General features: G+C 38.5%; 2 protein-coding genes across 3 annotated transcripts in view; both read right to left on the reverse strand.

Moving 5' to 3' along the window:
* Positions 1-26,920, reverse strand: part of LOC134608777 (poly(rC)-binding protein 3-like) — a 1,002,469-nt gene that overhangs the window by 440,133 nt on the left and 535,416 nt on the right. For both annotated transcript variants that reach the window (XM_063451876.1, XM_063451872.1), the window contains exon 5: positions 6,887-6,927. The gene's annotated coding sequence lies outside the window, so the exon portion shown is untranslated. The remainder of the gene's footprint in view (positions 1-6,886; positions 6,928-26,920) is intronic.
* On the reverse strand, positions 2,136-2,540 carry LOC134607968 (cAMP-regulated phosphoprotein 19-like). Its single transcript, XM_063450573.1, is given in 1 exon segment — positions 2,136-2,540. A coding segment is annotated over 1 exon segment (291 nt). The 5' UTR covers positions 2,503-2,540; the 3' UTR covers positions 2,136-2,211.

Raw genomic sequence — 26,920 nt, forward strand, 5'->3', positions numbered from 1 at the left:
CTTATATAAGTAGACCTTTTCAGGGAAATAAAATTTGGTTCATCCGTATTGATATGTTTGAACCTCCCCTAAATTCCGATATTACAAACAATCTTAGAAAGCGTTGCCTGGTTTATACTGTTACATTGTTCATTTTCGCTCATGTAAATATAAAAGACATAGAGCCGGGCACCCCTCAGAAAAAAACTAAATCTATTTGCAGACAGTGTTTTGATCATCATGTTAGTATCTCTGCTTCCATCAATGTTGAACCAAATGCAAAGTTTGATTGACTATGAGATTTTATAATGTTATAAAATTGATAGTACTATAGTACTAAATATTAATAATACATGCAAAGATATTTAAGGATTTTTTCTGCAAGTGCATACAAATCACAGTTCTACTTTGTCCGCAGATCAGAATTTAGTCAATTGCAGTTGTTAGAGTTTATTTACCACTGCACTTGATAGCCTGGGTACATTTGGCAGATAGTCTATTGTATTCACAATGATTTTGTTCTCTTCTATGAGCTCCACCCTATTGCCCATAAAGGAGAACATTCAAAAGACATGATCGTATACCAAAATTGGATTTTTTTTTTTTTACAGTTGTAATCTTTATTAACAATATTCATAAATGTTTAGTATATCCAGCATTATTGTAGTTCGTATGCTAACACAGACCACTTTAAAATGTTGATACCAATTAATGACTGCTGTTGGACACCAATAAGCACAGTAATATACACCTTGAAGGTTTAGCAGTTATCGAACCTTAGAATTTGCTTATGTTGTAAATTTACGGTTTGTTTTGGAATATGTGTCCCGAATGCATGTTAACACAGAACATTTGTCTTCTGGTCACAACCCAATTCCAAACTTTTATATTAGCATTGGATAGCATATACAGATATATGGAGTCAGTTTTAATTCCTTAAAAATTTGCTGCAGACTAGCAGATCCCCTTAGTGCCACAGATTGATGTATGCATGTACCATGCAGGTCCACGTAACCTGGAGCCATGGACAAAAAAAATACATGCAAATTTCTCGACATAGGCATGCGACACAATCTGCGGCTGCTCTACAATTGTGTAAACCACAGGTAGGCCGAGAATATCTGCGCTGTTATGAGGACTTGTTACTCTTTGTAAGATGAAACTACAGCAGCATGGACAGGCATAAGTTGCTTTTTCCTGGCTCACCAAATTAATTCCTCGAAATACAGTTTGTTTCATCCCATAAAAAAAGTCCACAAATAAATCCATTTTTAAAACAAGAAACAAAAACTGAACAAAAACAAATTTTGAATGATCTTCATGAAATTAACCAGGGAGATAGTTTTTTTTCTGTTTAAATTTGAAAACTAAAATGTGCTACAGCTTTACATACAGATCTTGTAAACTGTAAAAATTAGTACACGTTTGCAAAAAGGTTGTGCAAAACTATTGTATTTACAAAATGGCACAAAAGTGAATTCAACAGTCTATGCACATGCACACTTCATCCACATCTTCAACATAAGGTTCTACACTACTAACCAGGAAAATACCAGCTTCAACAGGTCTCTTTCATTACATACTAGGTTCATGAAAGGTTACAGCCATGTGAGCAAATATTGCCCAAGTCGAATCCTATCGTTAAAGCTGAGAAAGGTTTAAGGCCATTCAAGTTAAAAGGGCAGAAAGCTTAGAACAACCTTTGAGAACCCAGTTTGATTTGGCATGCTTTCTTTCAAAACATAATTTGTGGTCTTAAACTCCAAAGAAAAGTTGAAAAGGAAGGGAAATTAAAAAAAAAAAAAAAAAAAAAAAAGACAAAAAAAAAAAAAAGCACAAAATACTACGTTATGAAGAAATCAAGTTGTGAAAGAAAAGCAAAACATTAAAACAGTAAAACCCACAGAAGTGTCCATCGCTTATACCTGATAGAGGCATTATGTACAATTAAATGTTTTGTTTGTTTTCAAGTAGCTTAACTTTACATTGCTATACCAAAACAGGTCTATTTATCAGTGCATTGTTTTCAGACTATTCTACATATCCTACACTCCAGACAGCTGCTTGCCACACTACTGCCTAAGCCAAGCCGTCAGCCCGACTACAGTGTTTAGGAAGAAAGAGCAGAAAGAGAAAAGAAAAAAAAAAGTGGAAAAAAAAAAAGGAAACAAAGTGAAAAAAAGGCAGAAAATAAATGGGAATGAGGTGGTTTCATGCAGATAGGCGAGTTGATCAACCAGCCAACTTGCTGGCAACCAGAGAAGGTTTCCTCTGCGGAAGGTCCTGTGGAGTAGGAATATGATCACCAGTGACTTCTGTTTTGTCCGGAGCAGCTGCTGGAAGTTGCTTGTTCTTCATTTTCGCCTTGGCCATGTTGTAGTCCCCAGAATCAAACTATTTTTGTCCTTTTGTAAGTCGTTTTCTCAAGAAGTCTGACCCTCCAGGCTTAGGCCCCAGGTGTGGATATCTAGCTTTTAATTTTGCTTCTTCAGCTTTCTCAGGGCTGATCACCTTATCATCCATTTCCTTCTGCTCGTCCGTAACGTTCTCCTCCGGCACGCTGCTCTGTGGCTGACGGCCTCCTCTCACAGCGCCCTGCGATACCTCCCGGCTCCCTCCACACGAAGATGGCCCAAAATTGGATTTTAAAAGCTACCATGAAGCTCCATACACAACAAAATTATATATCCCCTAAAATTTCAAATGTTTCCTCAAGTTGCTCTGTTCTATGAAATTGGATAAGGATCTGGATTTCTTTAAAAGAACCAAAGGCTGAAAGCCATTAATAATCGTTGTAAGTTTTTCTCATTGCACTAACCCTATTAAAATAAATGGCAAAACAAATGTCAAAATACTGTTCAGTTGGCTTCTGACTCTATCAAGGTTATAACATATTTTTAGGGGGAGCTTCCCCTAGTGTCAGAAGCGGTGGTGGGTTGGGACATATATTTATATATCGTGGGAATATAGATTGTATGGGAAAGTATGACACTATCACTTGGAGTTTCATACAGACTATTATAGGTGCAGGGTGTGTATTGTTGTTTTGTTGTTATATGTTAGTATGCTCTCCTGTGTTGCTAATGCTTGCAATTAACTAGGTGGATTTGGTTGTGGAGCCTGTACAGCGCTACCTGTTGGTTTCATGGATCTGGCAAAAGCTGCATGCACTACCTGAATAGCAAGCATTGCTAATTTGCATATTCTGGTAGATTTGCATATTGCAAATTCTACAGCAGGAGATTTTGTGCTGGTTATTGTCTGCCCCATCCCTTTATACACATATCATTATGCTATTATAATTTCCTGTATATTTTGACACCTGTTTTGGTTCTTTTAATCTTATTATGTTTGTCACAGCAATTTAAATGTAATGATCATATGGGTTAGTCCCAAGTAAAATAAAGTATTATATGTAAGTTCCTTTTGGAACTTGTGTCCTGTGTGGATTTTTAGGGATCCCAGTGAGAGGAGCTGTTTACTGGCTGCAGGATCTCTCTAGCCCTGGGATAAATCAAGAGAGGTAGGCCTGAGAGCCGCAAGTGCCATTGTAAAGGCAATAGTAAACACTGTAAGCAGAGCTGCAGAGAAATAGGCAGAGGGGACGATACCTGCCTAGAAGAAAGACTGCAGCGTTATAGGCATAGGGGACGATACCTGCCTGGAAGCAGGTCTGCAGTGTAATAGGCCAAGGGGACGATACCTACCTGGAAGGAGAGCTGCAGCCTGGTCTGGTGGAAAAGCTCCAGAAGGACCCCAGTCAAGGTTCAGCGACGGGGGCAATAGCACTCCAGGTTTCCTGGGTCCAGCTAGGGAGCGAGCTTGACGGAGGTACCCAGCCGAGGTAGAGGGAGCTCTCTCACATAAAGCTTTTATAAAAAAGTTTTATAGAAACTATAATAGAAATCTCTTTCTCAATATCTCAGCTAGTACCACTTATTAATATGTATCCTCAATGCATCCCTGGTAATACCTTCAAATTTCTCACATATGGAATATGAACACAGTACTAATAGCTAAAGGATGGAAATTTCATTATTGCTCGACAATTGATGAAGTTAGTAGGACACTTCAACAAACTAAATGTATGGATAAATTGCTCTGTCTACCTGAAGACACTATTAAAATATTTTATGCAATTTGCAGTTGGTTGCCAGGATTGTGCCTGGCAACCAAATTAAAATTGTCTTAATTAAAAAGAGATAGCTAGTAGTTTGAATGAAACAGGACACAATCTATTACAAGTTATAGAACATATTTTTGTTATTGTCAGACTATGCTTCATAACTGTCCCGCTGCAAAAATCCCATATAGGAGATTAGTATTCTTTATCTCCCAACGTCCATCACTAATTGAATTTTATATACCATGCTATTCAACCCACATATCTTTGGTTAATGCAGTTATTAACAATTTACTTCTAAATCATGGGATAATTAGATGGGTAGACAAATTAGATTGATTAATATGAATTCAGTCTGGTCATAATATTAAGCATTAAGCTAATATATTGCTGTATAAAATTACCACATTACAAGTTTATTGTTAAGACACCCACCATCTATATGAAAGTCCCATTTCTTGTTGAATATTTAAATAAACAATATTGTAAGAAAAAGTGAATACAAAATCCATAAAATTTGAGTGGTGTTAAAATATGACAAGAATCCAAAAGAGCAGCTATTAATCATCAGGGTATAGACATCCCAACAAACACTACCCTTCACTTCACTGTGTAGTTATAACCCAAAATAAACAAACAGAAATTTATCGTAGCTCAAAAAACTACATTCCACTGAAATATTCCTGAGCTATATGTAGTATAATTTCAGAATTTTGTTCCTCAGAAATTTCTCACTTATCAATTAATGTCACCATAATATTCGCAGAAAAAAAGCAGAATGTATAAAAATATGATAAGATTAAGTTAATATATATTTTTGTTGTTTCAGGCATCAGTAAACAGACAAAATGCAGGCCATGTTTACCATATAAGCTACATTGCACAATGGGTTTCGTCATTTCATCTTCATCATGGTGCTTAACGTTTCATGGAGTGCTATTCCCTTTGATGTCACTGCTTTGAAAGCAAATCATTGGGTCTGTGACGTGTTAGATGACAGCTCTTTTAAGTTGGGAAACCAAATTGTTCCAGGTTGCTTTGTCTGCATCTGAATCTCCTTTATTATAATCTTCTGTTTCCCTTTTTTCTAGTCATCCCTTCATGGCTAGCTCTTCATTTTTCACATATATACCTTCTTTCCGTTTTGTTTACTTTGCTTAATGATTCTTCATTTTGACTGTTAGTTGATCATTGATTTGCCAACTCGCATTGGCAACTATATCACTGTGTCTATGTTTGGTCTTTAAGTCATTGTTGCGCAAATGACAAATTACATTGAATTATTCATATGCTTTGTAGCCTTCACCACAGGAGCCAAAGTGTAAATCTATTGAAGCTGAAGATGAAATCCCGTACTTCTATTGCTACCACTTACTGGCAGTGCAAGATATCCTTTACCAATTGCCTTCAGCCTTTATTAAAATTAAAAATGTGATTGTTCAACCAATTTCTAAAGATAGTTGATTTTATATTGATATAAATCTCTTCACGCAGTACACTGTAAGCCAAGTGTATGTCTTGAATTTTCTTTCAATATACATTAGCAAAAAGGCAGCCTTACAAGTTAGATAAATATCGCAACACCTGCTTCTCTTATCAACCTTCATGCTTTATTACAGACCCGCAAGTAATGACCCATAACATCAGTCCTCACCAACTATCAAGACATGAGCAATTAAGGCTGACATTCAAAACAAACATGCACCTTTACTACAAGCATCTAGTTTAGTTTAAGCCAACATTAGACATGAATATGTATAACAGGACATATTACTGCATCTATCAACTGCACCGTGATGACCTCGAACTGAATTGAGTCCCGAGGCCTAAACCATAAAGATGGAGGTTGTCCAGGTTAACAAAATACTGTAATAGTAGATCAGCTTTAGTGACACAGCACAGGGATAAACAGACCTTTTCAGATATAAAAAGGCATTAAAAGCTTTGAAATAAATGTCAAAAGTTACACACTAAATCCTCCATTCTACAAAGTCACTTCAATGCATGTGATATTTATAAACGTTGGCACGATTTTTAGAAAATGCCATCTGAGTTAAGAAAATTTAAGCAGCTGCTTAATTCTCTATGAAACACATATCTCAAATCAAATGGTAAAGAAGGTATACATGAATGGACATCAAACTGAAGAAAATATATTTGTCCATTCCTTTTGGAAACTTAGCAGGGGACGGGGCAATCTGCCTGGAGCTGAATTTAGATGAATTAGGACTTCAATATTGGAAAAAGATGAAACATTGTCTAACATAATTTCGAAATATTTAACAAGTAAACATACATCTACCTGTTGCCTTAATTTTAAGTACATTCTGGATTTGGGATGTTATTACTTAACTTAATGAAATGCAATTTTTCAACCTCAGAAGGATGAAAGGAAGGCTTGCCCTTAAAAGTAATTGAACTTGTCAGTCTGAGTCACTGCAACTGGAGCTTTCATTGCCTTATCACACCTATTATCAAATGATCTACAAACTACAGATTGAATTATGGATATATGTTTCAGCAATTACTGCCCAACTCAAATCAGGGAACCAAGACCAACAGGAGGAGCTTTGCATCAAGTTTTGGAGTAGATATTTACTTTGCTTAATTGCCATCACGTAAACAGAATGTTCAAATAAAGTGCACACATACACCATGTGGATTCATCAATGGGCCAATTGTAAAAGCAGCTAGATACATAGATAGAGCATCCATGTGACTGAAAAACTAGACGTCAGAGATATTTGAGTGCAGTTTGACTACATCAAAGAAGTATGTACTCACCAAAGTAGATTTCTCGTTCCAAATTTTCCCCAAATAGTATCCTGAAATATAATATTAAATAATTACACATAAACAAAGTACAGAAACCAAAACATAACATTGCACTCATGAGCCATATTTTTCACCCATTTCTTAGCCTACAGACTTGTAGTTGTTCTGGTGTCTATAGTTTGTCCCTGCATGCTCAGTAATGTAAAAGCTAATCGACAGGTAGATAGATAGATAGACAGACAGACAGAGACAGACACAGACAGGCATACAGATAGATTTATTTATTTATTTATTTTATAAAATATTTTACCAGGAAAGATACATTGAGATTTCTCTTGTTTTCAAGTATGTATGGGTCCACAAATCATTGCATTGTTACATTAGGGTACAATAAAATACAAAAACAATATTAATACACAAAATATATACAAAATTTAACATATATTAACAAATATATAATCAACCATGACAGGTGCATTCTGTTTTGAGGTATGTAGAAAGGGATATCCTAAAGGACTTTAGGCTTAGGGAAGATTTTAAATTGTGCGGGAGGTCGTTCCACAATTGCGGTGCTCTGTAGGAGAAGGAGGATCGGGCCGCTTTCTTTTTGTATTGAGGTAGACTAAATAAAGTGTTGGTACTGGATTGGAGGTTATAGGAGGTGGGAACAGCTGAGGAGAGCATTTTGTTCAGGTAGGGTGGGAGTTTCCTAGAAAAGCTCTTAAACACAAGGCTGGAAAGATGAAGGGTGCGTCTGGATTCCAGCGACAGCCAGTTTAGTTATTTTAGCATGTCACAATGGTGGGTCCTGTAATTACATTGTAGCACAAATCGGCAGAACGAGTTATACAATGTGTTGAGTTTATTAATGTGGGATTGCGATGCAGATGCATATACTACATCCCCATAATCAATGATTGGCATCAGCATTTGCTGTACAATATTTTCCTTTACTGTAGGGCTTAAGCAGGATTTGTTTCTGTACAGGGCACCTAGTTTTGGATAAAGTTTAGATGCAAGTTTTTGGGGTCTAACATCATACCCAAGTATTTGAAAGAGTGGACTGCGGTCAGTGTGCCATTTGAAATTGTTTTAATGGATAGGTGGGAATTGTGTAATTTGTGTAATTTAGGTACTGATCCAAAGATCATTGTGACAGTTTTGTCAGTGTTTAGGAAGAGTTTGTTTTTTGCAATCCACTTTTCTACCTCTATAAACTGGTCTTAGAGCACAGCCTCAAGCTGCGGTAGATTGGATTTGCTCGCATAGATTACTGTGTCATCTGCGTACATGTGTACATTTGAGGATTTGCAGACATTAGGCAGATCATTTATAAATAATGTAAATAGTAGGGGGCTGAGAATGGAACCTTGGGGAACACCACACGTGACTGGGAGAGGGAGGAAGTCGCTGTCAGAAATGGACACCTATTGTGAGCGATCCGATACATACGATCGAAACCAGGTTAGCGAACAATCACCAACACCTGAGTTTTTTAGTTTGTGCAGTAGAATGTCGTGGTCTACTGTGTCAAAGGCCTTTGCAAAATCAAGGAAAATAGCTCCAGTTAGGTCTCCTTTTTCCATGCCAGCTTGGATGAAGCCCGATTGATCAGGGGTCAGATAGTTTGATTGTTTGTAGTACTCACATAATTGATTTTTGACAATACCGGGAGCAATGATATTGGGCGATAGTTAGAAAAGTAGTGTCACTACTTTTATGGATAAAGATAGATAGACAGATAGACAGATAGATAGATAGATAGATAGGTAGATAGACAGATGTTTAAATTTTTGCCTAGTAACACTTATAGATGCAGTCACTTAAGACGGCCACTAGAGGTGATTCCTAGTCCAGTTCAGCACCTACATTCAGCGTCTCTACGCTCTACATGGAGACTCTGAATGTACCCAATAGAGATGCATTGATTTGATGCATCTCTATTATAAAATATAATTTATTGGAAATTAATGAGAGGGCAACTAATGTTTGCTTTCTATGGCACGCTTTGCTTTACTTTTGCTTTAATTTAAATACAATTAAAGATTAAAATTATTATCTAAAACATATTATCCCAATATCAGAATGAATATACCCATTTGTTAATTACTATGCTTAGTTTTTGATTGTTATCACTTACTATATTTCTTTTTTTTTCCCTTCCTGTAAATCTCTATTTTACCAGCAGGCTTACATACTCCACTGATTCTGCCACAGCCAGAGCATATTGTACTTTAAACAATAAAGCATTACAGTTTTGATTACACACCGCTGCTTCAACATCATATTTTTCCTGTTTAGTTGTACTTCTCATTTTGTGCGTTCTGATCATTCAATGAATCAGTGGGAGATCTCCCTAGACAACCTGAATCCTTTTTATATTAGTAAAATAAACTTGCCAATTTAAAACATGCTCATGGGTTACATAATTATGAACATATTGTTAAACATTTTCACAAAATAATTCGAATCATTTTCTAAACCTATACGGCACAGAACAAATAGATGTAAAAAACACCTTATCCAGCACAATATTTATATTAGCAGCAATCTTTAGACCAGCTGTGTAGCAAAAATACTAAAGAATTACATTTTGGAAAACCTCTTTTTTTTCTGCACCTGGTCTGACTATATTTAAGCATTGCTGCATAGTTGGCATTTTTGAGTGGTGAAAGCCTAGGGAAATAAGAACTGCAATACAATGTAAATGTTTTATATGTGCAATGCATATTGTTAATGAAATACAAGTACTCTTCTAATAAAATCCTCTTTTCCAAACTCTATCAAATTAGAGAAACAGATTGTGGCTGTATAAAAAAAGCTTTTACTTTATACGATATAAATGCATTTTTGTAGACAGCATTTGTTGTCTTATCAACGGTCCTGGATTGTGAGAACTGATCATTGCTGTCTGCCTTAACTATTCTTAATTAAAAGTGAAATATCATATAAGTCACGAGTACATCTTATTCCTGTTGTTTCATGTAAGACCTCAAAATTCCAAGTCCTATATTACTAGTCGGGATGAAAAGTTAGTTGCCACTGCTGCCCTGTAGGGTCCATGGCACACTTCCAAAAATGATGCCCACCCGCTTGGCTGCATTTTCACACGTCAATGGCTAGTGGGACAATTTGGGCATGTGATAAACCAAGACCTTACACATGAAGTGCTCAACAATTCTTTGTATGTTCATATACAAGCAATGTAAAAAACAAAAACAAAGTCAAAATGTGAAAATGGATCAGTATACAAAATTAATGCATTAACTGCTATGAAATAAAGTAGCCAATTGCATGTTCACATTGAATACCAGTAAATTATGCTTTATTTTGTTTGTTTGTTTGGTTGTTTATATATGTAAATCAGAGCATAGTTTAGGAGAACTAACTAAAGTCTCTGCCGAGCAAATTTCTGATCCCCAATGTTAGTAGTGGAGGCACAGAGTGATGGCTAGTGGAATTCAGGTAAGAAGTGAAACTTTTCATAAACACAAACTACTTACAATAGAGGGTCACCAGGTTTTACATGTTTTTTTACATTTGACTGTAAACATACTGGCCTATGAGATGTCAGCCACAAACTGCTTTTTAAAAGCAATTGGCAAAACTGTGTTGTAATTTAGCAAAGTGCTTGATTTATTCACGTCCAAACAGGCTTGACACAGAAAGCCCTGATTATGAAAACAATTAAATTAAATGAAATGAAAAAGTCTGCTTTAGGTTTGTCATTGAAAGTCTTTGAAAAGACAAGTTGTTTTGTAACCTGACCCCTCTTAAATCTCTATATTCTAATAATGCTACACCACTTTAATAAAACAATATAGCAGTCAGATTTTACAAGCTACATAAGGAAGGAATCAGAATCCATTAAAAATCGAAATATATCTGTGCAGAGGACTATACTGTCTTTAGAGACTAATGTTTTGCTGAAATTGAGTGCTACCAGCTATATTATACATATTATTTTTAATGACATAGACCTTTCTACTGATACCATGTTTAAATGCATAGCACATTAAGTATGGATATTGTATTTGAATATGGGAAAATGAAAAAAAGAAACATTTTGCTTTCAGTAATTTCTAAATAGCTACTGCTCCTAATAAAATAGCTTCAGATTAACTTCTTAGTCATAATTGTTAAAATGTTCTAGATCTTTAGGATTTAAAGTAAGTTTAGGAAGTTATAGGAGAAATATTGCCATTGTGAATTTGTTTTTTTTGAGACTGCAACATTAAAAGCACTTTTCATTTAAACGTTTTATCTTCTGCCAAATATGACGCCTATGTTTAAGGTTTTCTGTTTTTCACTCACATTTCCTTTTTGTGGAGGATTTAACAGTCTCTATGTGTGTGTCCTACTAAATAAAGACCTCATATAGTATTTGTGTTCTTCTGCTGCCCCCAAGTTCAGCCAAAACCTTGTGGAGGCCATTGCAAGATTTTTATATAGACATTTTTAATTGTTAAAAAAAAAATAATTAATTCTTTATTTTTAGTTGTGACACGTAACAATGTGCAGTTGGTATTACAATAGTATGGCTTGTGCAGAAGCCTGTATTGGCATAGTAAGACAAGTTTATGGTTGGAAACATTGCGGCTTACGCAGAAGCCAATGTTAACGTGGTGTTGCAGGCTTGTATTTAAAATTGCAGGTATAGTCATGTTCTGTCACTTTTTTTTTTTAAATATCTATTTCGGCCGTGACAAAAAATGGTACCCAATTGTTGTGACATTGTGAGGGCTTACGCAGAAGCCAGCATTTACTTATTCAATACAAGATTTCATGTTTACAGTGTTACAGTTTACTAAGAAGCCTTTGTTAACATTGTATTACTGAAAAGAGAAGAAATCTAAATACCCCTAGGGGAATCAGCTTGGTGTGTGTCTGGGGCGACCAATATAGGGGGTAACCCTCACATATGTGGATAAAGAGGAACAGACCTGATAGGTCTGAGAGGAGTTGGACGCCCCTTGTGGATATGTATATAATAAAACTTAACTTTTAATAACGCTAAGATAAAAATCCTCAAATTGGAGAAAACAAAATAAAGTAATAATAACTGAGTATGGAGAGATACAGTATTAGCTCATGAATGGGATGTGACTAAATCTTGACGATGTCTTATAATAAGAACAGAAGGAGTCTTCAAATAAAGATAAATCCCAAATAGGTGCTTAAATCGTTGCTACAATCTACTGGTAGCTTTTAAGAAAGGTTCCCATCTATAATAATAAATGGTAAATCACAGTACCTGAAAATCTCTTAGTAAAGACTTGTAAGGTCTAACAGAGTAGCAAAGTGTAACAAATGTTACACAGCAGGAAAAAAGTGATAAGCAAACATCTTGTAAAGATACTGCTAAAATAGCTACAGAGTATAAAGTAGAGAGATTGCTAGTGCAGATTAGATTGTATTGAAGATCTAGTATAAAGTTGCTGCAGCTCGTATGAATTTGCTGGTGCAAAGAGAAGTGTATAGCTGAAAATAAATTATAGAGAACTGCAACTAAATTCAGCAAGAAAAAATATGGGTACCTGTTGAGAGAGGGGGAAGGATAAAAAGAGAGTCCCCAACCTAGACCATCCCTTACACCCCAGACTAAATCCCCAAGTGAAGCACAGTTACCGCTTACTAGAGCTAAAAATCTAAATCTAATTCTTTCTAACTAGCTGTAGTGATAACGAAAGAGCACGAGCGTCTATCTGTCCTAACTGCCTGTTGCCTGACACGTGTTTCGGCGCTGCTAAACGCTCCTTCTTCCGAGACTATACAGGTGTCCTCTGACACCAGAGGTTTCTTTATACCACTCTTAGACCAATGAACGGAGGGGCGTGTGTTTGAAAGTTCGCGCCTAACGACCGAACTCTGAGCAAGCCACGCCCCCTCTCTCTCTCTCTAACGTGACATCACTTTATGAGATGCAAATTAGTAGCGACTTATTAACCCTATTATTAACCCTAAATGTAGTAACTGCAAAGAACAGGAGAGTAATTAATACATCAAGTAAAACAGTTAAAGGGGTATAGAAAAGTGACTGTAGTCACTAGATAAACCATAGATAGAAGCATCTCTACTATGGTTTAGGTCTAGTATAGAGTATTATGGCCATTAGAAGATATTGTATAGATGTGGACGATGTCAATAGGTATAAATATATAAATTGATATTACTATAAGTAATAACATCAATAAACACTGACAACTCTTCTTATAAGCCTACTACATAAAAGTGTGTTCATATAGAGCAGAGAGTAATGATCTAATACGTTCAAGATGAAAAGAACCACTGGTATAGCTGACCAAGGAGAAAGATAGTAATTAGAGGAAAAGTATTTACAAAATTAATGAAAAGAACTGTATATATTCATTAATTTTCATTAATTTTGTAAATACTTTTCCTCTAATTACTATCTTACCATTTATTATTATAGATGGGAACCTTTCTTAAAAGCTACCAGTAGATTGTAGCAACGATTTAAGCACCTATTTGGGATTTATCTTTATTTGAAGACTCCTTCTGTTCTTATTATAAGACATCTTCAAGATTTATTCACATCCCATTCATGAGCTAATACTCTATCTCTCCATACTCAGTTATTATTACTTTATTTTGTTTTCTCCATTTTGAGGATTTTTATCTTAGCGTTATTAAAAGTTAAGTTTTATTATATACATATCCACAAGGGGGCGTCCAACTCCTCTCAGACCTATCAACATTGTATTACTGTGGCCGGTCGTGCGGTCTCTACAATATAATGTACTGTCACTTAATTGTTACATTTTTGATTTACTGGACCCTTACTACTTTTGTAACAGAAAAACAGTGCCTAACTTTACCCCAATCATAGCATAGTATTTGTCAAAGGAGACAGCTTTGGATATTTAATTGATAACATTTGAGTCTTTTTACTTGAGTCATTTATTCACCAATTTCTTTTGAAAACTGCTAATTCAACAATGGTAAATTCTTCCTATTCTGTTTTTTTTTTTTATTACATACATATTGAATTTCAATGGACTACTGTGTGCGCTACAATTTCAACAATAGGTTGCCGTTTTGCCGCATCTACAGAGTACAGCAACACCAAGCATGTATACTTTTCCCAGATTTTTGAAAATGTATAGGATCCAATTTAAAGGGGCACTCTAACATTAGCAATACATATTTGAGTATTATCCTGACGTTAGAGTTTCTAGTCTCTACTTTAAAGTTTAGAGTCTCACTGTGATGTGTCTATAATTCTTCTATAGAGAATCATTGCATACTTTATAGTAGACCCTGACTGCACTGTGCATGCTTGCATGATGTCACGGTATGCTAGGGCACGAGAATAAGGACATAACAGTCCAGGTTCTCTTTCCCAGAGGGCTCGCAGGCAAGGCTTGAAGCCATACTTCCAAGGCTTATATTTAGTAAAATACAGTCATTTGGGGCCACTAAGTAAGAGGCAACACTGCAGGTACTAAAACAACTTAATTTAGATGATGTTGTTTTAATGAGTACAGTGTTCCTTTAATGCTATAACCCTAATACTACTCAACCCTAGTTAACTGTAGCTAATCCTAACTGATACTGTTATGGGCAAATTCAAATATTACAAGTTTTAGAATGTAAAGTTGTATTTTTAAACTGTGTATTTTGTCTTTAAGATATTGCAAACTGACAACGTGTTAGAAATGGAACACATTGTTTTTCATACAATGTTTCTTCAACAAATAACCTCTTACCTACTTTCAGTGCATTATATACTGCATAGTTCTAAATTACGCCATTTTGTCTTAGCTTAATGCAATAACAATTATTGCATAAATAAACTTCAAGGCTATGCAACGTAATAACATCTTACCTACTGTCAGTGCATAATATGCTGCTAGTTCTAACTTTCGCCATCTTGTCTTAGGTTAGTGGCCTTGTATCCTTGCCAAGTTAATGTAGGTCCTAAAATGAACATCTAAAAACATTCATTGCAGTACAATGCAGTACACTGCAGCATATATTTTATATAATATATGCTTACTAGCTTATATTTTTACATAAACGGAGTCGAAAATTATACTTCACCCTAGAAAATCTGTTATCAAGAAATATAACACAAGGGCAACAGGTTGTTATACATCCTTTGCTTCTCTAAATGCTGTGCAAAAATAAATAGTTTTAAAATAATTAAAAACAATATAAATGTAAGATAAATCAGGGCAAATAAAATTGTAACCATACAGGATCTCTGATAACTTTGAAAACTGAAATTATTGAAATGTTTTATTTAAATTTAATGTTAAATACATTTACAGCTTTGGATGTGACCAAAGATGCTAAATGATGTACTATATCACTGTACCTGAAGTGATAGCAGCACAGACATTAGAGCAATGGTACTGTACTGACTACAATCCGATCTGACATATGTAATCTCAGTGGATTTCTCTAGCATAAAATAAAATAAAATATCAATTTTGTTTATATATAAATATATCAATGTTTAAAAATAAATATATAGCCTAGCCAATAAGAGCATTTACATGCTGCAGCTTGCTGTCTCAGAGCCAGGAACTGATTTTGTAAAAAAAATTGTTTAAAGAGGTTTTAAAAAAAAAAAACTAGAGAAAAGCCCACAGTGATGGGTATACCACCACTACACATGATGGGAAACATAATTGCTTCTATAAAAGCTACATGCGGCCACAATTAGCTATTTAAATACAGATTAAGGAACAGAAAAAAAAAATACAGTAAAAATGTTATAAGGCTACTTAGGATCGCTCATCTCAACTCATATATGGGGATTCAGTTTCACCACATGGCCATATTGAAGACCACTACTCTACAGTACCCCAATATTGGTGCTTCCTATACTAATTCCAACATGGAATTAGTGGGAGATAGTGCTAGTGCTGAAAAAAAAGCAATTTTAATAATATGTTGTGAGAGCATTTTGTATATATAATGCAAAATATAATGCAAAATATAATGCAAAATATATAATGCAAAATTAATGTGATATTGCAAAACCTGCAATATTTTAAACAGAAGTGAAAACATTTTTAAAAATATATATTTTTTTAAGTTAAACATTTAAAAAAATAATTAAAATTTTTTTTTTAAGAAAATAAAAATGCAGTGTCAATTAGAGTGATAGTGCTTTGATATATTAACTCAAATTGCATATAAAATATCTTCTATATGGAAATAATTAAATAATTAAAGAGACATTACTGTCTGATGCCCCTTCAAATCTATGCTTTTCTGTATTCACCTCCAAAGGGGCCCCTGAAACTGGGGGGGGGGGGGGGGCTGAGAGGGGTGCTCGTCCGCAAAGGAATCTGATTCCAGACTTCTATAAAAAAAAACAAAAAAAAACAACAGAGATAGAAAAGGAATTATGGGAACACCCAGAACATGCATTTTTGTATATAATCGTAATTTGCAGATGATATATGCCTCAAAGACACTGTCAGGGTACCTGCTGTCTCTACCTCTGTGGAGGTGAGACACTTGGACGTTCTTCCTCGCAAAAGGGTTGAATCACTCGTTCCTCGCGGTTCCCTCGGTCGTTTACACGCCGGCCGCGAGGGATCCACTTCCTTTTATGACGCGGCGTTCAGTAGCCGACGTCATGACGACAACCCAACCCGATCTGTCAATCAAGCCCCAAGCACGAATGAGGATTCGTCTGGGGCGTGATTACCTGTTTAGAATCAGGGTATAAAAGAGGGCTTTCTACGTTTGTTCATTGCCCTGTCGTGGTTCTAGCTTGTCTAGTCACTCAGTGCTCTTGTATTCTGTTAGTTTCTTTGGTTTTGACCCGGCTTGTCTGTTCTACCTCATTTACCTCTATTACCCTTTGACTCGGCTTGTCTCTCGTTTACCTGCTCTCTCGTTCCCTCGACCTCGGCTTGTCTCTAGACCATTCTTTACTACTACTTACGTTAGTCCGGCCATTCTAAGGTCCGGTATACGTACCCTGTACCTGTTTGTACTCTGCGTGTTGGATCCCTGTCCCGATCCTGACATTACGACAGGGCCATGGATCCTGCAGGTGCAAACACTCAGGTTGGTCCTTCCGATTCTAGATTTGATGCCATGGATCACAGAATGGACCAGATGGCTCTAGCACTGCAAGCTTTATTATCTCGATCTAGTAATCCACCGGAGGAGATGCGAGCTACGTCCATCTCTCCTGTAAGTTCAGGTCTAGAAGTAGCCACTGTAGGTGCTTCTTCCCGTATTACACCTCCTGTACGTTATGGTGGTTCTCCGGAGAAGTGCCGTGGTTTCTTAAACCAAATTGGTATTCATTTTGAATTACAACCTCGCTCTTACCCTACAGATAGGGCAAAGGTTGGATTCATTATCACACTCCTCATTGATAAGGCTCTGAGATGGGCTAATCCTCTGTGGGAGAATGAGAATCAGTTAGTCTATAATTATAATGCCTTTGTCGCTGCTTTTAGAAGAACTTTTGACCCTCCAGGTAGAAAGGTCAATGCAGCTAGATTACTATTGCGCCTTAGACAAGATAACCAAACCCTTGTGGATTATGCACTAGAGTTCAGGTCTTTGGCGGCAGAAGTTAAGTGGAATGAACAGGCCTATATAGACGTATTTGTAAACGGATTATCTGATGTAATCCTAGACGAGGTGGCTACTAGAGAGCTCCCTGAAAATTTGGAGGATTTAATTTCTTTTATTTCTCGTATTGACGAACGTTTAAGAGAGAGACAGAACACTCGTGATAATATTCGTAGACCTTCCTTTAAACTAGCGCCCTTATTTCAAAGTCCTCAAACCACTATCCCAGTTTTTTCTGAACCTATGCACCTTCGCCTAAATTGTCCTAATCGTCCGGGAAACGCTCGCACCTAAGTTTCTCTAGAGGACAGGCCTTGGGTGTTTCTATTTTGTCCTCTATACACAATTATAAAGATCACAGGCTTCTACTACCGGTTTCTTTAGCATGGGAGAAGGGAGTAATAAAGACTATGGCATTGATAGACTCCGGAGCTGCTGAGAGCTTTATCGACCAAGTTTTTGTTTCTAAACACTCTATCCCATCTCAGCTAAGAGATACTCCCTTGGCCGTTGAGGCCATAGATGGTAGACCATTATCTGAACCTGTGATTTCTCATGAGACTATACCTGTTATTTTGACTGTTGGTATCTTACACGAGGAGGATATATCCCTTATGCTTATCTCTTCCCCTTCTGTTCCTATAGTTCTGGGGTATCCATGGTTAAAGAAACATAACCCTATTATTGATTGGGAGCTAGGGGAGATAACTTCATGGGGTCAGGGTTGCCAGGACAGGTGTTTACAGAAAGTCTCACCACTTTGCGTAGGTAATACACCGGTTAACTCCACCCAGTCTACAGACTTACAAATACCGTCTCGATACATAGATTTAAAGGCAGTCTTTGACAAGAAGAATGCTGATACTTTACCTCCACACAGGTCCTTTATTTGCAAGATTAATCTCCTACCTGGTACTATGCCTCCTAGGGGCAATGTATATCCTTTATCCACTAAGGAGAACTTAGTCTTAGAGGAAAATATCCGTGAGAATCTAGACAAGGGATTCATTAGGAGATCATCCTCGCCTGCCGGGGCCGTTTTTTTTTTTGTGAATAAAAAGGATGGCACGTTAAGGCCTTGCATTGATTACCGAGGTTTGAATAAAATAACTATCAGAAATGCATACCCAATTCCCTTGATTACTGAGCTCTTTGATCGTTTAAAGGGTTCCAAGATTTTCACCAAGTTAGATCTCAGAGGGGCGTATAACTTGGTGAGAATTCAGCAGGGAGACGAGTGGAAAACAGCGTTCAATACTCGATATGGGCACTATGAGTACACGGTAATGCCTTTTGGGCTCTGTAATGCACCGGCAGTATTTCAGGATCTGATCAATGAAGTTCTTAGGGAATTTCAACAGGATTGTGTTATTGTATATTTAGATGATATACTAATACACTCTAGAGAAATTGAGACCCACCACAGACAAGTCAGAAGGGTATTGCGCAAACTCCTACAACATGGATTGTACTGCAAATTGGAGAAATGTAGTTTTGATCAATCTCAGATAAACTTTCTTGGTTACGTGATTTCTGGGGAAGGCTTTAAGATGGATCCGGATAAACTCCAGTCTATTTTAGATTGGCCATTACTTAGGGGTCTCAAGGCTATTCAGAGGTTTATTGGATTCTCCAATTATTATAGGCGCTTCATTAAAGGATACTCTTCCATTATTGCTCCTATTACCAATATGACCAGACAGGGGGCTGACACTAAGACTTGGTCTACTGAAGCTCTCGTTGCCTTCAAGACACTTAAGGAACTTTTTGCTTCTGCACCAATTTTAGTTCACCCCGATACTTTACCTTTCCTACTCGAGGTAGACGCCTCAGAGACAGGTATAGGTGCCATCTTGTCTCAAAGGTTAGGCGTGGATAAACCATTACATCCATGTGGTTTTTTTTCCAAGAAACTATCTGGGACTGAAAGCAGATATGATATTGGTGACAGGGAACTACTAGCTGTTATCATGGCCTTAAAGGAGTGGAGACATTTATTGGAGGGGACCTTGCATCCTGTTACTATTCTGACGGATCACAAGAACTTGTCTTATATTGGGGAGGCCAAGCGCTTATCCGCCAGACAAGCTCGTTGGTCCTTGTTCCTCACCCATTTCAATTACGTGCTCACTTATAGACCTGGTTCTAAGAACTCTAAGGCCGATGCTTTGTCGCGCCAACATGAACCTTCTACTATATCTGAGATGGTTTTCTCTTCTATAGTTCCCAAGTGCAATATTATCGCCAACACTAGCCTCAGGATTCATTCTCCGTTGCTTGCCGAGATTATGAAGCTACAACATCTGGCTCCTAGACAGAGTCCTGAGTCACGGCATTTTGTTCCTGCTGAACTCCAACTAGAACTGCTACAATGCTTTCACAATAGTAAGGTGGCTGGGCATCCTGGCATTCGTAAGACATGCTCCTTAATAGCCAAAGATTTCTGGTGGCCCACCTTACGTAAAGATATTAGGGATTTCGTCGAAGCATGTGAGGTCTGTATGAAGACTAAACGACCTCAGACGCTTCCTTGTGGGCTTTTGCATCCCTTGGAAATTCCCGAGAGACCATGGACCTGTTTGGCTATGGACTTCATTGTCGATTTACCTGTTTCTAAAAAACAGACTGTGATTCTCACGGTGGTTGACAGGTTTACTAAGATGGCTCATTTCGTGCCCTTACCTAAACTTCCATCTTCCCCTGAATTGGCTGAGATATTCGCTAAAGAGATATTTCGTTTACATGGGATACCTTCCGAAATTGTTTCTGATAGAGGTTCCCAATTTGTTTCCCGTTTTTGGAAGTCATTCTGCTCTCAAATGGGTATCAAATTGAATTTCTCTTCTGCCTATCATCCCCAGTCTAACGGACTAATCAAAAGATCGAACAATATTTGCGTTGTTTCGTTTCCGAACACCAGGACGATTGGGTTGGTCTGATTCCTTGGGCAGAGTTCGCACACAACAATCTCGTTTGTGATTCTACTCGTTCTAGCCCCTTTTTGAGGCTGAGGAAGTTGTGGGATCAGACTCGACAAATTCTTCTGCATAATTCCATGTTGTTCAAGAAACACGCTGATAAACATAGAAGGGCGGCTCCAGTCTTTGTTCCAGGGGACAGGGTATGGTTGAGTACCAAAAACATTCGCTTGAAGGTTCCTTCTATGAAATTCGCTCCTCGTTACATTGGACCTTACAGGGTCCTGACTCGAATTAACCCAGTTGCGTATCGTCTGGCTCTTCCATCTGCCTTACGCATTCCTAACTCCTTTCATGTTTCCTTGTTAAAACCCCTAATATGTAACAAGTTTTCCTCCACGGCATCCTCTCCTCGCTCTGTTCAGGTTGAGGGACAAGAGGAGTATGAAATCAATTCCATCATCGATTCTCGTATCTCCCGGGGGAAGTTACAATATCTGGTTGATTGAAAGGGATATGGTCCTGAGGAGAGGTCTTGGATACCTCAGGAGGATGTGCATGCGCCTCGCCTCCGCAGGGCTTTTCACTCCCGTTTTCCATCTCGTCCCGGTTCCTTCCGCCCGGTGGGCGTTTCTGAGGGGGGGGGGGTACTGTCAGGGTACCTGCTGTCTCTACCTCTGTGGAGGTGAGACACTTGGACGTTCTTCCTCGCAAAAGGGTTGAATCACTCGTTCCTCGCGGTTCCCTCGGTCGTTTACACGCCGGCCGCGAGGGATCCACTTCCTTTTATGACGCGGCGTTCAGTAGCCAACGTCATGACGACAACCCAACCCGATCTGTCAATCAAGCCCCAAGCACGAATGAGGATTCGTCGGGGGCGTGATTACCTGTTTAGAATCAGGGTATAAAAGAGGGCTTTCTACGTTTGTTCATTGCCCTGTCGTGGTTCTAGCTTGTCTAGTCACTCAGTGCTCTTGTATTCTGTTAGTTTCTTTGGTTTTGACCCGGCTTGTCTGTTCTACCTCATTTACCTCTATTACCCTTTGACTCGGCTTGTCTCTCGTTTACCTGCTCTCTCGTTCCCTCGACCTCGGCTTGTCTCTAGACCATTCTTTACTACTACTTACGTTAGTCCGGCCATTCTAAGGTCCGGTATACGTACCCTGTACCTGTTTGTACTCTGCGTGTTGGATCCCTGTCCCGATCCTGACAGACACATACAGTATTATTAAATAAATTATCAGGTATGTTTAAAATCTGCAAATCGTAATTTGCAGATGATATATGCCTCAAAGACACATACAGTATTATTAAATAAATTATCAGGTATGTTTAAAAAACATGTAATTATATATATATATATAATTACATGTTTTTTAAACATACCTGATAATTTATTTAATAATACTGTATGTGTCTTTGAGGCATATATCATCTGCAAATTACGATTATATACAAAAATACATGTATATATATATATATATATATATATATATATATATATATATATTTATTACCACAATATAAACAGCTTTAATAAACAGATTTAAGTAGTGCTTAAGTGCTTATAGCAAGAACTATACAAAATCCGTTTATCACAGGCAGATTTAGTATAAATGCAAAGTTTTCTTTTTTGCATTGATTATTGCCCAAGAAATATCTGAACATATTCAGAATTTTTGGGAGCAGCAGGACTTTATTTACCTAACAAGTAAAGACAGCAGATTGCAATGGACACCATTACAATGTTGCTTTGCAGATTGAGGTCAGAGCTTTTAAAAAATAATTTGTAAAACAATATTCTATAGCTCACTAGACCACTGGCTTTTAATGAACAGTTGACACAACACTTATAAAAAGTTTGTTATACTGCACATTATAGCTGTGACAAAATAATATTCAGGGTAAAAATACTATTTCACTGTTTACTAGACTTACCCAGTATTTAAGGACGACATGTTACTTGCATGACATCGGGACTTTGAGGGAGGTTCTGACTACGTTTAATTAATTAAGAAAAGTTTTTTGTTTGCTGCAAGGGAATTATCTGTTCATGGTCATATAGTGAAGACAAAGTATTCAGTTTAAAAAATGTGTTCTTTATCTCACATTATGAACGGCCTTGTAATTCCAATGCACACTATAAGTTGGCTTGTAGATGTAATTGTTTTAACTGTAATATTCCGTAGTTAATACAGAGAATAAAGTCATTTACAGAAAGTAAATTAATTGTAAAAGATTTCATTTATCTATCTTGGTCCACTGCTCACAGATCTCTCAAGCCTTAGTCTCGTGTTCAAAAAGATTTTCTTACGATACATTGTGAGTTTATAAGCCACAAACTGCATATTGCAATTGAAAGCCTGACATTGCAATAAATGTATGGACATGCTTATAACAAAGCTTTGTCCCTCTCCTCACATAGTTGGTCATTAACAGGCACTTTGATACAATATGTCTACCAACGCTACTCTGTTAAAATGGTCACTAGTTCACAAAAACATACCCTATCTCTCAGTCTTAAAGCAGAGTTTATGCTTGAAAGGATAACTATATCTAATCCACCTGGTTATCTTCATAAATACTCCTATCATTTATAGGGGTTAATTATATAATAACCAAGGTAATAAGTTGGTTGTTCTTCCTGTAGAGATACGAGAGTCTTGCCCTAAAAGCCTATTCATGGCTAGGACAATTCATATAGATGGAGGCAATGTACTTCTAACTTCTGAAAATGAATATTAGTAGCCCAATATGGGAAATACTGTAGTTCATGTTTTTAATAATTGTCAGCATTTGCTTATTGGTAATTAGTTGACATTACTATTTGTACTGTTTATATATCAATACCTACTGTGCCTTTACTATATATTGGACATTTACCAACATCTCATGATTATAAATATGTTTTTGTATGTGTTGATGCATGTACCAGGTTTATTTGGTTATATCCTGTGCGAATCGCAACCTCTAATATCACGATTTTAGATCTCACTTCCTTAGTATGCATTTGTCCCAGGACCATCCACACGGAAGGTGGACCTGCGTTTACTGCAAAGGAAACCCAAAACTGGGCAACCACATTTGGGTTACTTTGGGAAATCAGTGCACCCAACCCCCCCAAAGTAGTGGGGTTGTGGAATGGAAAAATGCTGCGATAAAAAGAGTATTAACCAAGTTACTAGTTGCTTGCCACCACAGAGTGGTATCAACTTATTCCTATGGTACTGATGAGCGTTAACAACATACCTTATAATGAGACACCATATTAAATGTTACACATTTTTTGCTGACAATCATATTTCTACACCAGGGAGAGATTAGAACGATAGTTCTATTAGAGAAATTTAGGAAACACATTTTTTTCCAGCCCACCACACCATGCACCACCACCTACTTCCTTCTGTTGGCCAGTTTGTCCTGGAGAGGGTGACTCCAAGAACTTTTATTACAGAGAACAACTAGAGCCAACAGAGAAAAGTATGCTTTGATATTTTAAAACCTGCTAAATACTTCCAGGATGTTCACAGAACCACTGACTTACACAATGGATGCTGTTAAAGAAGGCAAGAAAAAAAACAATAAACCAAGAAGATGGCAGACTGAAACATGATCTGACATTTGAACCTGCAAATGTAAAAGAGAAGGATGAACAGACATACGTCATACATTCACATTTAACATGGAATATATGAAAAATGTTTAATTAACATCATTATCAGAAAGACTCTGGAGAAAACAGACTATACTTGAATTATCTTATATAGTAAGAAAGAAATGCAAAGATGGAAGCAAAAGGATGCTAGAAAATTGGTTATGGTGTCTCCTTCTTACAATCTGCAGCATTATTATAACATCAACCCTAGCTGTCGTTTTAAAACTGCATTGGGATTATGTTAACAACCAAGAAGCACCTGAACTGAATTGGACTGCACATAACACAAGTTCTATGATCGTGAGGACATCCTCCAAGAACCATCTCAAAAGGAGAGTCACAGCTCACAGTGAAATGATTGCTAATGTGACCTACACTTGTATTTCACAAGGAACCTATTGAAGATCATCCCAAAAAAACAATTATTCATGAGAGAGATGTGATTGGACTATTTCAAGTCCTAATAATGGACTCAATGATACTGGCAAAACATGCTGGAATCAGAAAAAAGACGGGACTCATGCTTGTGAAAGACTATGGATAAATTGGAAGGCTAGAGACCAATCAATGACTATTGCTGTACTGTCTCACAAGTTGGACAACCAGTAGTAGACTATCGACAGCTGCATATCAGCTGTTAATTGTAGGACTGCTGTGATAGGCTGTCACAGCTATCGTATGGCAAGTGGCAACTGTTTCGAACTATTACGAGTACTCTCACATCACTTTCTCTGTGATGCCTCACTCGTGAATAAATTGCCTGGTCTTGTCAATGGTGGTTAAGTTGTCTTTCTGACACCTGTAAATGGAAACTGTACACTGTATCGTGGCCATCACAGAGTGTATAAGGGGCAGTGTGACGAACCGCTGGCACTCCGACCGATTACCTCCGCCAATTGATGCTCCTAGCGCTTGCCGAGGACTCTGAGCACTCCAACCGACACCATCAGCACTGCGGACCCCACTTTCAGCGATGCAGCTGCGCCGGGGTCTTGCCGTCTCTCACCCACCCTGGATCCATGACCAGGATCCAGCTCCCAGTGGGTGAACCTCTCCTAAATCCAGAGAGCGTAGCAAGAACAAATCAAGCTCTTACAAGAGCTTACTCTAGGGAGTAAGTGATTATAGCAATCCCCAGAGTGTAGGTATCCCTTCCCCCAAGCATGAGCCAAGGCTTCAAGAAAGGTGCAAGTAGGTCTGGTTTATTGAGGGCTACCTGTCCGGTATTTATGCAAGTGTTTACCAGGTGGACACTCCCCTAGGGGACCTGATGGAACAATGGGACACATATTGGATATTAGCCAATCACAGACAATACAAACAAAACACTCCCACAGTGACATCAGAATCCCTCCTCTCTATCCTGGAGATAATTGGGAAGTAATCAAATTATATCCCAGGACAGAGGCAAGACTCCATTAACCACATGGTTACAAAAAGACATAAAATACACAATGTTACAATTACTACATAAAACATATACATGCAACATATCCCCAGATAGCTTAGATCTGAGCGCGCATTATTACCGAATGGCGCTCAGATTACCTACATACAGTGGTAATGGAGCCAAAGTCTTTTCCATAGTCTTTCGTTACACGAATAGGCTCCATGGCATAGCTATCTGGGGTAGCACTACTCACATACTGAAAGTCCCAAACGCCCCGGCAGAAATACACAAATAAACCTTTCTGCAGGGTAAAATACAGCTATCAGCACAGGGGCCATAGTTGGAAGGCAGAAGGCTAGCCAGAAGTCCCCTCCAGGCACAAGTGGCGAAGGGCACTTCGTCACACATCTTCCCTTTGGGGGCAAGACTAAACAGGTAACTGACCTTCTGCCGGTCAGTACCTAGGTTAGTCGGGCAGCCCACCCACAAAGAAAAATACGCAGAGTAACCCTCCCACAATAAATGATACTGGCCTGTAGTTTCAAGTTTGTAGTGAGACAGCACTCTTGGTCTCTCTGGTGGAGCTAGGCAAACTGCTGGTGTTGCTTGGGGGGCAGAGGCCAGCGGCGCTCTGCCCTGCTGCCAGCTCTTCCGCCGGGGTAACCCATGGTAAGTCAGGCTCTGGACCAGGGGAAAAGGGGGGGCAGAGGCTAACAGCGCTCTGCCCAGATGCCAGCTCTGCAGGCTCATCCACTGCCCCCAGGACCCGGTTGGGATGTAGCTGGGGAGGGGAAGTTTTGCTTACCTCCTCATCCTGGCATCCATGCGGGGTTGGTTGGGAAACTGGACCGCCCGTCCAGCATCCCTGCAGGACTGGCACAGAGACTGCGGTCCCATCTGCACCAGTGTTGTTAGGGTTGTCTTCCCCCTCTCCCGGTATCTCCGGCTGCTGTTGGAGGGGAGGCCGGTTGCCTCCACTCCCCAGGACGCTGGTTGCTGTAAGGTGGAGGGATCGACCATCACCTCCTCCTGGAACTCAGGGCGCCACTGGGGAGAGGGACCGGTTGTCTCCTCTCCAGGCAAAGTATACTGCTGCTGGGGATCTGGGCCGGCTGCCCAGCATCCCTGTAGGGCCGGCATAGAGACCTCGGTCCCATCTCCGCCTGCCATCTGTTGGCCTTTCCAGGCCAAGTCTATGAGGTCCCTCACCTCTGGTACCTCTGGCTGCTGTTGGAGAGGGAGGCCAGTTGCCTCCCCTCCCCAGGATGCTGGCTGCTGTACGGTGGAGGGATCGACCATCACCTCCTCCTGGAACTCAGGCCGCCGTTGGGGAGGGACACCGGTTGTCTCCTCTCCCTGCAAAGTATACTGCCACTGGGGAGCAGGATCGACTGTCCCTACTCCTGGTAGTATACTTGGTTGCTGTGCTAAGCTGAACAGATGTTGGTAGCTCTGCTCCAGCTCCCACTCCATTGTGACCAGATGAATCAGGTCTGGCCCCAGGTAGT

Source organism: Pelobates fuscus, chromosome 4 (genome assembly GCF_036172605.1).
Source record: "Pelobates fuscus isolate aPelFus1 chromosome 4, aPelFus1.pri, whole genome shotgun sequence".
NCBI classification, from domain to species: domain Eukaryota; kingdom Metazoa; phylum Chordata; class Amphibia; order Anura; family Pelobatidae; genus Pelobates; species Pelobates fuscus.